Source organism: Protobothrops mucrosquamatus, unplaced genomic scaffold (assembly GCF_001527695.2).
Source record: "Protobothrops mucrosquamatus isolate PMUCROS unplaced genomic scaffold, P.Mucros_1.0 scaffold893, whole genome shotgun sequence".
Taxonomy (NCBI): Eukaryota; Metazoa; Chordata; class Lepidosauria; order Squamata; family Viperidae; genus Protobothrops; species Protobothrops mucrosquamatus.
This window is the reverse complement of record NW_015387147.1, coordinates 219,924-234,828: the sequence shown is the minus strand read 5'-3', so window position 1 is coordinate 234,828 and position 14,905 is coordinate 219,924. Positions and strand designations below refer to the sequence as shown.

The following is a 14,905-nucleotide window of genomic DNA, read 5'->3' as shown; positions in this document are numbered from 1 at the left end:
TTGTGTTGGATATCCCGCTTTTTTTAATGGATACCCCACCTCTGTCATCACTTTGTCATGCGTTCTTTACAATATACCCAGGTCAGTGGGCCCCAAAACCCAAGAGAAACAATACAACTACACAGGTCTCTAGACAACACCCGCACAAGCACTCAAAGGCTAGTACTTACTGCTCACTACTCCACTCTTCCCCAGTTCTACTACAGCTTCTAATACTTCTCCTTCACTACTGCTGTGAGTCTTACTGCTGGAGAACAGCATCTCTCTTTATTTGTCTTAAGCTGTTTCAGGCTTTATTTTCATAAACAAACATAAACCAACTTTTCTCTCATTCCAACTCAAACATTATTGCCCCAGCTGCCTATCTGTTTAGCTTTAATAGCCACGCAGTCTTTCTCAACCTTGACGATTTTAAGGCATGTGGACTTCAACTCCCAGAATTCCACAGCCAGCATTGCTGGCTGTGGAATTCTGGGAGCTGAAGTCCACATGCCTTAAAATTGTCAAGGTTGAGAAACACTGCAGGTGTACTGGCTAAGGAGAGGTTTTAAAGCAGTGGTTCTCAACCTTTTTAATGCCGCGACCCCAACCGATCGTAAGTCGAGGACTAAACCAGTCGTAAGTCGAGGACTAAACCGGTCGTAAGTCGAGGACTAAACCGGTCATAAGTTGAGGACTACCCAACCGGTCATAAGTTGAGGACTTTCCCTTCCCGGGAGCGCCGCACATGCATAGTTCTGCCTCCTGCGCCGGCCGAGGCGTAGCTGGCAAGCGGCAGAGACGGAGCAGGCCGACCACCAGCTGGCCCAGCCCAAGGGAGGTAAGGCACCCGCTGGAAAAGGGGGAAAAAATGGCGGACAAAAAAATGGCGGACAAAAAAAATGGCGGACAGCCTTGCTTGGCGACCCCCATGAAATGGTCAATCGACCCCAAATGGGGTCCCGACCCACAGGTTGAGAACCACTGTTTTAAAGGGAGGGCAACAGCAGCCTAGATGCTGGCCATTCTACAGGCAGTCTGCCCTCTCACAGTGATCAAGAAACCCAATTGAAGTCCATTCTCAGCCTCAGAATTAGGTGATTCTGGACTCAGCACTCAGCCCAACGTATCTCACCGAGAAGGAAGCACTCGGTATACTGGAGAAAAGGCAAGAAACAATTAATGACTACAAAGGAGACTTGGTAATTAATTTGCATTTCAACTCAGTTACAGTCAGCACATTATCTAGGATTCTAGAAAGAAGTTCTGCTTCTTTGACAGGAAGAAAAGATGTCTGCAAATTTCAGGAGTTTGATTTGATCCAGTTTTATAAACAGATGTTTGTGTTGAGGTTGCCTCAGATTAAACTGAAAGTCTTATAACATGTTACAAGGGTAGGCCAGGGTACTATGCCAAAGTATTGTGCCAAATCTAATGAAGAAGCCTTGGGGAAGAGAAGATAAACAATATCTAAGGGGCTGCCACAAAGAAGAGAGGGTCAACCTATTCTCCAGAGCACCTGAAGGCAGGACAAGAAGTAATGGATGGAAACTAATCAAGGAGAGAACCAACTTAGAACTAAGGAGAAATTTCCTGACAATGAGAACAACTAACCAGTGAAACAGCTTGGCTTCAGAAGTTGTGGGTGCTCCAACACTGGAGGGTTTTAAGAAGAGATTGGACACTCATTTGTCTGAAATGGTATAAAGCAGTGGTCCCCAATCTTTGCGGCTGGTGGCCCAGCTGATGGGGGGGGAGAGGGGAATTGGGCCGCATGAGTGGCAGGATGTCATGTGCATGTGCACACAGCCTTTGTGAGTGGTGGGTTGGCAGGCATACGTGCAGTTCGACTTGCACAAATGGGCTGGCATGCATGCGGGTGATTGCCTGCCGACTTGTCACTCATGTAAGTTGTTGTGCATGTGCATGCCTATGCTCTAGCCAGCCACCCGTGCAGCCCAATTCCAAATAGGCCAAGGATCAGTAGAGGGCCCAGCCCAGGGGTTGGGGACCCCTGGTATAGGGTCTCCCATTGAGCAGGGGGGTTGGACTAGTAGACCTCCAAGGTCCCTTCCAACTCTGTTATTCTGTTCTGTACTCCCCAGTCTTTGCTGTTCCTTTGTTTAAAATTACCATCACATTTATATTATTATCTCATAGTATTTTGACACATGTTGCTTTGTAAGATGTGGCTGTATTGATTCAGCCTACTAGAAATATATTTCGGCACAATAGACTGAAGCTCCATATCTACCTGCTTCAGTGATGATGACTGCATTGAAAACTTTGATTAATGTGGCTTTAAGGTTTTTAAGGCTGCCTCTTCATATGCTTACGTTTATGCTGTCTTTTACTTTTTGTCATCAGGATACAGAGAATAACGCTGCAGTTGTCAATAATAGCACTACAAGTGGTGGTAACATGCATGATAAGGGTATGAATATACCCAGCGATGCAACCCCCCATCATGATACCACCTGGATTCTACAGAGAAGTGATGGGGAAAGCAACAGTGGTCATGAGGACACCAGTGAAAATGAGAGCAACAGTTTGTACAGCTTCAGTGATGAATCGATGCAAGGGGATGAACCCAACCAAAGCCAAGATTCGGAAGGCTCAGAAAACAGCAGTCAGCAAGATCCCCCCAGTCAGGCCAGTGATGGGGAAAGCCCATCTTTAGGAGAGGAAGAGGAGCAAAGCAGTAATGCTGCCAGTGAGCAGTCAGATAGCAAAGGTGAAGACAGTGAAAGCCAACAGGAAAGCAATGAAAGTAGCAGTCACCAAGGCAGTGATGACACTGAGAATGGTGGCCCATCTGTCAGCAGCGAAAGCGAGACTCAACCAGACAGCAGCCAGAGCCAGTCTGAGACCAGCAGTGAGAAGGAGAGTGACTCCAAGAGCAGCAATGAAAGCGACAATAAATCTGAAAGCAGCAGTGACAGCAACAATGAATCCAAGAGCAGCAGTGAGAGTGAAAGTGAATCCAAGAGCAGCAGTGAGAGTGACAGTGAATCCAAGAGCAGCAGTGAGAGTGAATCTAAGAGCAGCAGTGAGAGTGAATCCAAGAGCAGCAGTGAGAGTGAGAGTGAATCTGAGAGTGAATCCAAGAGCAGCAGTGAGAGTGAATCCAAGAGCAGCAGTGAGAGTGACAGTGAATCCAAGAGCAGCAGTGAAAGTGAAAGCAGCAGTGAAAGCGACGGTGAATCCAAGAGCAGCAGTGAAAGCGAAAACAGCAGTGAAAGTGACAGTGAATCAGAGAGCAGCAGTGAGAGTGACAATGAGTCTGACAGTAGCAGTGAAAGCGACAGTGAATCTGACAGCAGCAGTGAGAGTGAGAGTGACAGCAGTAGCAGCAGTGAGAGTGACAGCAGTAGCAGCAGTGAGAGTGACAGTGATAGCAGTAGCAGCAGTGAGAGTGACAGCAGTAGCAGCAGTGAGAGTGACAGTGATAGCAGTAGCAGCAGTGAGAGTGACAGCAGTAGCAGCAGTGAGAGTGACAGTGACAGCAGTAGCAGCAGTGAGAGTGACAGTGACAGCAGTAGCAGCAGCGAGAGTGACAGTGATAGCAGTAGCAGCAGTGAGAGTGACAGTGACAGCAGTAGCAGCAGTGAGAGTGACAGTGACAGCAGTAGCAGCAGTGAGAGTGACAGTGATAGCAGTAGCAGCAGTGAGAGTAGCAGTAGTGAGAGTGAAAGCAGCAGCAGTGAGAGTGACAGCAAAACTGATAGCAGCAGTGAAAGTGAAAGCAGCAGCAGCAGCAGTGAGAGTGATGCCGAGAGTAGCAGTGAGAATGAAGATAACAATCAAGCAGGCAGCAATGAAAATGACAGCCAATCCAACAGTGACAATGAAAGTGATTCAGCAAATCAGTCCAGCAGCGACAGTGCTGCAGATACAGCGGAGGATTCAAATGAAACTGAATCTGGAGCAAGTGAGGATAACAACCGCAGCAGTCATTCAGACAGTGCAGCCTCCGACAGTGAATCTCTAAGTCAAGGAAGTGAGAGCAGCGATTTAACTAGCGATTACTAACCAAAGAGAAGAACGAGCAGATGAAAATACATTCCCAGCAATAGCAGTAGGGATGGCAGAGATGGCAGAGGGGGGAAAAATACAAAGCCTATTTGTAGAAGTCAAGTCAATAGTCCTAAACCCAGTTATCTTGAAGCTTTTCTAAAGATCAGTCAGACTTCAGAATAAATGCAGTTAAGGCGAATTAGCGGGCCATTAAGAGAAAATCGTGTCAGGTTTTGGTAGACATGAGCCAACAATGCTCGGAGCTTTTGTTTCTAGGTAGAGCCATTGTGCTTGCAATGAATATGTAGCGTCACCTGTGGAATTTTGATTGTTAGTAACTAGGAAATAAAATGAAAACTCAGGTTCAGTTCTTCATATTACACATCTGCTCTTAAAAGGGGTGGGCTTGATCTACATAAGCATACTTATTATTTGATTGGAAGATCAAGTGATGACTTGGAAGTGTGAATGAGCCTTTACTGATATATCTCCACATTGAACAACCCAGTGTGGATCGGATTTGTTTGTTTGTTTAGTATTACGGTTCCAACATCACATGTTTAACTCTACATATTTCCCCTGTGTAAACTGTAAAATAAATTATTATTTTTCATCATGTCTCAGGAATATTTCTTAGGAATGGCTCACCCAATTTTTATTTTCTGATTCAAAGTAGAAAAAGAAAGCTTTTAAGCTGCATACACGTATCTTTGGGCAGACGCTATAATGTCTTCTCTGCATCCAGGATTTTTATCCTAAATAGAATTTGTCAGGGGAAGCAGTGATACAAATATAACTTAGTTTCCACAAAGAGCTTTGATTACATAAAGGTCCTGCTTTAGCAATAGCAATAGCACTTATATACTGCTCCATAGTGCTTTTACAGCCCTCTCTAAGTGATTTACAGAGTCTGCATATTGTCCCCAACAATCTGGGTCCTCATTTTACCGACCTCAGAAGGATGGAAGACCAAGTCAATCTTCAGCCGATCAGGATCATATTCCTGGCAGTGAGCAGTGAGTTAACATGCAACACTGCACAATCTTTTATTTGTAAGTCTTCTTGAGTTCCTCTTTTTCTTAAGGTAAACTCTTATGAAAAAAAAAAGGAAAGAAAAAGCTGACAAATGCCTTTTGCCTGAAAATCCTCATACTTGTGCTATATAATCCCTTTGTTTACAAGGAACATTTTCAGGTTACAATTAAATTCAGACATTGTTTCATTTGAGCAGGGGAAGGGGGGCAGTTTGCTTACTTTGCTTTTCAATATACTGTAGGCTTAACTAATATTGTATTTTGCATTAAACTTAAATATTTCCTCTCTGAATTACACAATATTCACAAATTGGAAAAAATATATAAAATATATATAGAGAGAAGTATCAACCCCAAACGAAAGTAATGTTAAAAAGGTTTTGTCTGGTAAAAAGTGCATGTTGGGCAATATTATGTACAAAAATACAAATATTTAAAATAATGCTTAATATAGGCATGGAATGAACCACATTTTCAATGAAAAAATATAGTCTGGGAGAAATCAAACTATCAGTTTTTAGATAGAGAAATTTAGATTGGCAGATTTGATTATCTGCAATCAGTCTCAAAAACACCTAGTTTGGAATTGGATTTTCCAAAACTGACATCCTTCAGCAAAGACATTTTATTTCATTCAAGAATTCCTCCAATTATTATTTATTGCAAGAGTCCCCAACCCCTGGGCCACGAACCAATATGGGCAGTGGCACATGAACCAGGCAACACAAATGAGTGAAGCTTCATCTGTGCATGCACAGATCTATGTAGCATGCAAAACTACGCCCACCCATGCCTGGGGTCCACCGAAATTTTTTTTCCCACCGAACCAGTCCCTGGTGCCCAAAAGGTTGGGGGCCACTGTTTTTTTGTATTTATTATTCCACAATTTGCCATTTCTTTTTAGAACTGTAGAGCTGACCTGAAATTGATAATATTACATATAAGGAACGGTTACTGGAATTAGGTATGTCTAGTTTAATGAAGAGAAGGATGAGGGGTGAAATGATAGCAGTGTTCCAATATCTCAGGGGCTGCCCCAAAGAAGAGGGAGTCATGCTATTCTCCAAAGCACCTGAAAGCAGGACAAGAAGCAATGGATGGAAACTAACCAAAGAGAGAAGCAACCTAGAACTAAGGAGAAATTTTCTGACAGTGAGAACAATTAATCAATGGAACAACCTGCCTCCAGAAGCTGTGAATGCTCCAACACTGGAAGTTTTAAAGAAGAGATTGGAAAGCCATTTGTCTGAAATGGTATAGGGTTTCTTGCATGAGCAGGGGGTTGGACTAGATGACCTCCAAGGTCCCTTCCAACTTTGTTATTATTATTATTATTAATGATTGGGGACAGGCAGGGAAAATGTTTCAAAAGGAATGTTCTTCATAGCACTATAAGCCATAGATACAAAATATTTCTGAAACTCTGGCCTGGCTAAAATATATTTCCAGATGCTATTGCATAAAGAAGCGTCTGGAAAATTCATTATAAAGAAAAAAAAGATTCAACAGTCTGTGTCTGAGCACCACATTAAGATACGAAAAATATATTNGAATCCAAGAGCAGCAGTGAGAGTGAATCTAAGAGCAGCAGTGAGAGTGAATCCAAGAGCAGCAGTGAGAGTGACAGTGAATCCAAGAGCAGCAGTGAGAGTGAATCCAAGAGCAGCAGTGAGAGTGACAGTGAATCCAAGAGCAGCAGTGAAAGTGAAAGCAGCAGTGAAAGCGACAGTGAATCCAAGAGCAGCAGTGAAAGCGAAAACAGCAGTGAAAGTGACAGTGAATCAGAGAGCAGCAGTGAGAGTGACAATGAGTCTGACAGCAGCAGTGAAAGCGACAGTGAATCCGACAGTAGCAGTGAGAGTGACAGCAGTAGCAGCAGTGAGAGTGACAGTGATAGCAGTAGCAGCAGTGAGAGTGACAGTGATAGCAGTAGCAGCAGTGAGAGTGACAGTGACAGCAGTAGCAGCAGTGAGAGTGAGAGTGACAGCAGTAGCAGCAGTGAGAGTGACAGTGATAGCAGTAGCAGCAGTGAGAGTGACAGCAGTAGCAGCAGTGAGAGTGACAGTGATAGCAGTAGCAGCAGTGAGAGTGACAGCAGTAGCAGCAGTGAGAGTGACAGTGACAGTAGTAGCAGCAGTGAGAGTAGCAGTAGTGAGAGTGAAAGCAGCAGCAGTGAGAGTGACAGCAAAACTGATAGCAGCAGTGAAAGTGAAAGCAGCAGCAGCAGCAGTGAGAGTGATGCCGAGAGTAGCAGTGAGAATGAAGATAACAATCAAGCAGGCAGCAATGAAAATGACAGCCAGTCCAACAGTGACAATGAAAGTGATTCAGCAAATCAGTCCAGCAGCGACAGTGCTGCAGATACAGCGGAGGATTCAAATGAAACTGAATCTGGAGCAAGTGAGGATAACAACCGCAGCAGTCATTCAGACAGTGCAGCCTCCGACAGTGAATCTCTAAGTCAAGGAAGTGAGAGCAGCGATTTAACTAGCGATTACTAACCAAAGAGAAGAACGAGCAGATGAAAATACATTCACAGCAATAGCAGTAGGGATGGCAGAGATGGCAGAGGGGGGGGGGGAATACAAAGCCTATTTGTAGAAGTCAAGTCAATAGTCCGAAACCCAGTTATCTTGAAGCTTTTCTAAAGATCAGTCAGACTTCAGAATAAATGCAGTTAAGGCGAATTAGCGGGCCATTAAGAGAAAATCGTGTCAGGTTTTGGTAGACATGAGCCAACAATGCTCGGAGCTTTTGTTTCTAAGTAGAGCCATTGTGCTTGCAATGAATATGTAGCTTCACCTGTGGAATTTTGATTGTTAGTAACTAGGAAATAAAATGAAAACTCAGGTTCAGTTCTTCATATTACACATCTGCTCTTAAAAGGGTGGGCTTGATTTACATAAGCATACTTATTATTTGATTGGAAGATGAAGTGATGACTTGGAAGTGTGAATGAGCCTTTACTGATATATCTCCACATTGAACAACCCAATGTGGATCGGATTTGTTTGTTTGTTTAGTATTACAGTTCCAAACATCACATGTTTAACTCTACATATTTCCCCTGTGTAAACTGTAAAATAAATTATTATTTTTCATCATGTCTCAGGAATATTTCTTAGGAATGGCTCACCCAATTTTTATTTTCTGATTCAAAGTAGAAAAAGAAAGCTTTTAAGCTGCATACACGTATCTTTGGGCAGACGCTATAATGTCTTCTCTGCATCCAGGATTTTTATCCTAAATAGAATTTGTCAGGGGAAGCAGTGATACAAATAGAACTTAGTTTCCACAAAGAGCTTTGATTACATAAAGGTCCTGCTTTAGCAATAGCAATAGCACTTATATTCTGCTCCATAGTGCTTTTACAGCCCTCTCTAAGTGATTTACAGAGTCAGCATATTGCCCCCCAACAATCTGGGTCCTCATTTTACCGACCTCAGAAGGATGGAAGACCAAGTCAATCTTCAGCCGATCAGGATCATATTCCTGGCAGTGAGCAGTGAGTTAACATACAACACTGCATAATCTTTTATTTGTAAGTCTTCTTGAGTTCCTCTTTTTCTTAAGGTAAACTCTTATGAAAAGAAAAAGGAAAGAAAAAGCTGACAAATGCCTTTTGCCTGAAAATCCTCAAATTGTGCTATATAATCCCTTTGTTTACAAGGAACATTTTCAGGTTACAATTAAATTCAGACATTGTTTCATTTGAGCAGGGGAAGGGGGACAGTTTGCTTACTTTGCTTTTCAATATAGGCTTAACTAATATTGTATTTTGCATTAAACTTAAATATTTCATCTTTGAATTACACAATATTCACAAATTGGAAAAAAAATATAATATATATATAGAGAGAAGTATCAACCCCAAACAAAAGTAATGTTAAAAAGGTTTTGTCTGGTAAAAAGTGCATGTTGGGCAATATTATGTACAAAAATACAAATATTTAAAATAATGCTTAATATAGGCATAGAATGAACCACATTTTCAATGAAAAAATATAGTCTGGGAGAAATCAAACTATCAGTTTTTAGATAGAGAAATTTAGATTGGCAGATTTGATTATCTGCAATCAGTCTCAAAAACACCTAGTTTGGAATTGGATTTTCCAAAACTGACATCCTTCAGCAAAGACATTTTATTTCATTCAAGAATCTTTCCAATTATTATTTATTGCAAGAGTCCCCAACCCCTGGGCCACGAACCAATATGGGCAGTGGCACATTATGAACCGGGCAGCACAAGTGAGTGAAGCTTCATCTGCGCATGCACAGATCTATGCAGCATGCAAAACTACGCCCACCCATGCCTGGTCCACCGAAAATTTTTTTTCCCACCGAACCAGTCCCTGGTGCCCAAAAGGTTGGGGGCCACTGTTTTTTTCTATTTATTATTCCACGATTTGCCATTTCTTTTTAGAACTGCAGAGCTGACCTGAAATTGATAATATAAGGAACGGTTACTGGAATTAGGTATGTTTAGTTTAATGAAGAGAAGGATGAGGGGTGAAATGATAGCAGTGTTCCAATATCTCAGGGGCTGCCCCAAAGAAGAGGGAGTCAAGCTATTCTCCAAAGCACCTGAAGGCAGGACAAGAAGCAATGGATGGAAACTAACCAAAGAGAGAAGCAACCTAGAACTAAGGAGAAATTTCCTGACAGTGAGAACAATTAATCAATGGAACAACCTGCCTCCAGAAGCTGTGAATGCTCCAACACTGGAAGTTTTTAAGAAGAGATTGGAAAGCCATTTGTCTGAAATGGTATAGGGTTTCTTGCATGAGCAGGAGGTTGGACTAGATGACCTCCAAGGTCCCTTCCAACTTTGTTATTATTATTATTAATGATTGGGGACGGGCAGGGAAAATGTTTCAAAAGGAATGTTCTTCATAGCACTATAAGCCATAGATACAAAATATTTCTGAAACTCTGGCCTGGCTAAAATATATTTCCAGATGCTATTGCATAAAGAAGCGTCTGGAAAATTCATTATAAAGAAAAAAAAGATTCAACAGTCTGTGTCTGAGCACCACATTAAGATACGAAAAATATATTTTAAGAGCATTTGTTCTTTTTATATTCTGAACCTCATAATTATCAGAACAGGATAAACATACAACTGCGGAAATGAGTCTGCTCTCCTTGGCATGCAAACCCATGCAATAAACCTCTTTTATTTATCAGAGTAGACCTACAATATGTAAACTGCAACTCTGAAGAAATCTTGATGATACTATGCATAAATCACATGGGTGCCATGATGAAATGTGGTTTGAAATTGGCTCTAACCTGGCCTTCTAAACAAATAATTCACCCAATTGTGACCTATTCAACAAACCACAATTAAAATATGGTTCAGCATCTGTAAACCCAGCTTCATTCAATGAACCACAATAAGTTGTGATCACATAGAAGATTAAGCGATAAATAAGATATGCTAGTTGGATTCATACAACTTGCAAGCTAACATCAAACAATCCACAATATGACATAGAACAATATACAAACATGGTTAACTTCTTGCCATATTAGGCATGTGTCCATTTTCTCCTGCAATAATCCCTCATATCATCTCTCATGCTCTGCCCTTCAAAAACTGGAAATACTAAGATTTGAATTAAGACTATTTATCATGCCAAGAATGGTTCAATTACTAAGCTGCAGTTCCACCTTATAGCAGAATTTGTCTAATAAACAATACTTTTAATATCCCCTTCTTAAATTAAATAAAATTAAATGTTAACATGACCTTCTTAAATTAAACTGTAGGCAAACTCACAACCCAAGGATGAAAGCAATAATTACCAATAATGAAATATATACCAACTATGAAAACAGTAAGACAAAAAAGAAAAAGAAAAAAGATCTGGCAGCACAGTTAAATTTCACCCTATTACAGTGGTGGGATTCAGCCAGTTCGCACCAGTTTGGCAGAACCGGTAACTAATTTTTTGTTGAACGGACTTCCGGAAGCGGCATCCACACAGAGAACTGGTTGTTCACATATTTGAATCCCACCGCTGCCCTATTAGAACCAACGGTTAATAAAAATGGATAAGTTAAACAAACAAACAAACAAGAAGAAGCGTAATGGAGAAGGATTTTAAATTGCAAGCTGGCCAAAGAGAAACCACTTCCAATTTTGGAGGTGATATCTTTTCTGAAGACTATTAGTGATTTTAAAAAAATAAAATAAAATTGAAAGCTTGTCCCCATAATGTATCAGAAAACCTGGCTTTTCAAATGAGCTTGGGAGAAGCCCTTCCTGGAAGCTATTCCTAACATTCTTTGTGGGTGTTACAAGGAAGTGGCTGAGCTATGCGTGGGGAATTGAGGAAGCTGCTTGCTCCTTTCACAGTTCTCCTACTTGGTTAAGTACTTCTCTGCCTCAGTTCCTCATGTCTCACTAACAGGATGTGGCCAAGTTTTATTTCAGTCCAGCTGGGTGCAGTTGGTGGTGTGAGGCTTCTCTGTAACCATGGGCAAACCTTCTAGGAAGGGTCTTGTCGTATTTGCATCGGTTCATTCCTTTCTGTCCTATTTCCATATTAAATCTTTCCCTTTTAACATTATTTTTTTAATTTTAAACATAGCTAAAATACACATCAACAGTGGGAGACATTCAACGTTTGATAGATATCTCATTCAGCCATAAAAGTGGGATTGCATCAGTTTTATTCCTGAAGCTTCTTACTACAATAAGATAAGATAAGAGATAAGATAACCTTTATTGTCATTTTTATACTGTGGGCACAATGGCACACATCAAAAATGAAATTTAGTTGCCCGCTCTCAAAGTGAAACACATACATGACACACACCTAAACATACTATGAACAACACATACCTACATATACATAGCAAATTAATATTAAACATTGTCCATCTTGAATATACTTTACTGTACACTTATTAACCTAAGAAAGAATGTTTTGGGAATGTAGGAGATCAATGAGAATAAAGATCATTTAACTTATATCAGTTACCTTTCTCCATTTATGACTTCAAGATATCTCCATGTTCCCACCAACACCCTGAGAATTCTGGGGCCTGTAATTTGACAACTTTCAAATACTCCTGTAGTTTAAAAAAATAATTCATTGGTGAGTGGGTTTCTTCAGTTGTAGATTTATTTCCAAATACAGGTAATCCACAACTTACAATAGTTCATTTAGTGACCATTCAAAGTTACAATGGTCACCTGATCCAAAGTCAGATGCTTGGCGATGGACTCATATTTATGACAGTTGTAGTGTTCCAGGATCAAGTGATAAACTTTTGTGACCTTCTGACAAGAAAGTCAATGGGGGAAGCCAGATTCACTGAACAACCGTGTTACTAACTTAACCGCAGTGATTCACTTAACAACGGTGGCAAGAAAAGTCGTAAAATGGGACAAAATTAACTTAACAATTGTCTTGCTTAGCAACAGAAATTTTGGATTCAATTGTGGTCGTAAGTTGAGAATTATCTGTATTATTCAAAGCCACTCAATATGTCTCCTCTATGTTAAAAAGATAAGCTACTTTTTGGAGTAAGCCATAAAGCCAGATTTTCGAAATAGCTCGAGTCTTCAGCAACAAAAACAGCTGCAATAGAAATATTGATAAAATCCCACTTGAAGTTCCCACTTCTCCTTATCTGTCTACAGCAAACATACATTAATGCCATAAAGGGAAAATCAGCAATTGCCTTTTAATTTAAAAGATATTCCAAGCATCTTCCTACTTAATGGCTGTCAAGCCAGAAGACAAGATAGCCCTCAAATAATGTTATCAAAAGCAGCTCTTGAGACAAACCAATTGTTTGTACATCACTTATGTTAGCAGGAAGCATCTTTGTTTCAGCTATGAGAGAGAGCATCCTGGCTCTGCACAAGGGTGACATTGCAATTGTTTATAGTCATAAACCTGCCTTCATGTGAAACCCCATAATTTTAGAAATCCAAATGAACCCTTAGTGAGATCGCTCATTAAAAAAAAAAAAAAAAAAGACAGTCTAGTAGTCATTTTGAGAACCACAGCTTATTTTTAGGAAAACTATCCTTTTGGGGGCAGAAGGAAAGCGTAGGCAGGCTAGATGGATGGTGACAAGTGATGACATCACCCTTTTTCCCAAGACAGCTGATTGGTCCTCTCTTTACTGCCGCAGAGTTTAAATTCATGCACTGTCATAGAGGATACTAATTCCTGGGATTTGAAAATAAGATTCATTTTTTTTATGCTGTAGGGGAGTTATTTTTTCTTAAGACAAGGACTTTCTGGATTGAGCCATTGGAATAAGCAAAGGTAAAAGCAAAGGTAAAAAATAATAATTCTCTTTTTTGTTCTGAAATTGTTTTGTTTTTTTTAATTTTAATTTTTCCTTTTTTCTCTTTACAAACAAAATAAATACGCAGTACATTTTTTCTTTTTTCTTAACAATACTATGTCCTATATCTCTTACTTTTATTTACATTTATTTACATTACTTCTCATATTTTTTTTATTCCTCAATTCTAACCAGTTATAATACATATCCCATATCTCATAAAATTCCATAGCTTCTTTGTCTTTTATTTCTAAGGTAAGTTTATTCATCTCAGCACAGTCTAATATCTTACCTCTAATCATTAGATTTGTTGGTATGTTCTCCCTTTTCCAACATTGTGCATATGCAATGCGTGCTGCAGTTATAATATGTATAATGATGTATTGGAGTCGTTTCTCAATTTTTGGGTTGTTCTGAAATTGTTAAGAATGAAAAAAATAATGCAGATATGTAATGCTGATATGTAATGGTAGTGAGAGAAATTAGAGAATAAGTAGATTGTTATTAACTGTAAAGCCTAGAAATCTTAAAAATCAGCTTATTTCATCTTTCAAATGTGGTACATGTAAAAGTCTAGAATGAGAACTTTAAAGGAAGATACTCTTAAAAAGTAAGATTTTAAAAATTATTTTAATAATTAATAATTAAAACATCTATTATATATATATTTAAAAACCAAAATAAAATTTTAATGAGTGTAAATAGAGAAAATAAATTTTGAATATAAATAAATTTCACCTTTGTGAATAAGATTTATTCACAATAAATAAGATTTATTTAGATTTAATTAATAACCGTGGAACTATTTCTCTACAAGAAATAAGTGATTTTCAAAAGCAGGAAAATTTATTCCTAAATATCAAGTAATGGGACAAGAGAAAAACTTAATTTTCCTTAATTTTAGTTGGGACAAAATTCAAGCTACCAAAAACATTCTGAGTTGTTGTGGTTGTATATGTACTGTGGAAGGAAAGGGCGGGTCTAATTTGTGGCACCAGGATGCATATAAACAGACAACCATTAAACATTGCTCTCAATGCACTATGAAAAGTATATATAAACTTATATACATAACAAACATTTATGATAGCCTCGTCTCTGTTGACCTGGTCATCAGTACTCTGACACATTTTCTATGTCTATGTGAGCAAATTTCAAATTTGCTCACAGATGTATTTTCAACATCTGTAGTCACAGTCATTTGCACTTTCTGCCTATTTCTTTCTAACAGCTGTTTTTTTTGGGGGGGGAGGGGTTTAAAAAGGACAATTTTCCCAATTCACAAATGATGATCTGGGAGGAAAAGTCTTTGTCTTCCTATAGTAAATATGGTACATCTGATCAAACGTTGTTTCTGAAAATTGTGTCTTGGAAAGCTAGATCTGGCAGCCTATCCTATTTACTTATGCCATCCTATCAATAGCCTTTTTGCTCTGAATCAGCTAAGATATACCTCAACATAATAAAAAAGAAAGCAACAATCTGAGATCCTTTCCAGTGCTATAAACAATTGCTGATTTGGGCATCTATCTTTTATTGTTACAGATATTGTAAAATAAAAA

The 14,905-nt window shown here is 39.5% G+C and overlaps 1 protein-coding gene across 1 annotated transcript in view; it reads left to right on the top strand.

Annotated features, from left to right (window-relative positions):
* Positions 1-7,606, top strand: part of DSPP (dentin sialophosphoprotein) — a 10,834-nt gene extending 3,228 nt beyond the window's left edge. Inside the window, exons 2-3 of the mRNA XM_029284748.1 lie at positions 2,347-3,864; positions 6,590-7,606. Coding sequence (XP_029140581.1) covers positions 2,347-3,864; positions 6,590-7,531 — 2,460 coding nt within the window. The 3' untranslated portion in view covers positions 7,532-7,606. The remainder of the gene's footprint in view (positions 1-2,346; positions 3,865-6,589) is intronic.
* Positions 7,607-14,905: the final 7,299 nt, after the last annotated feature.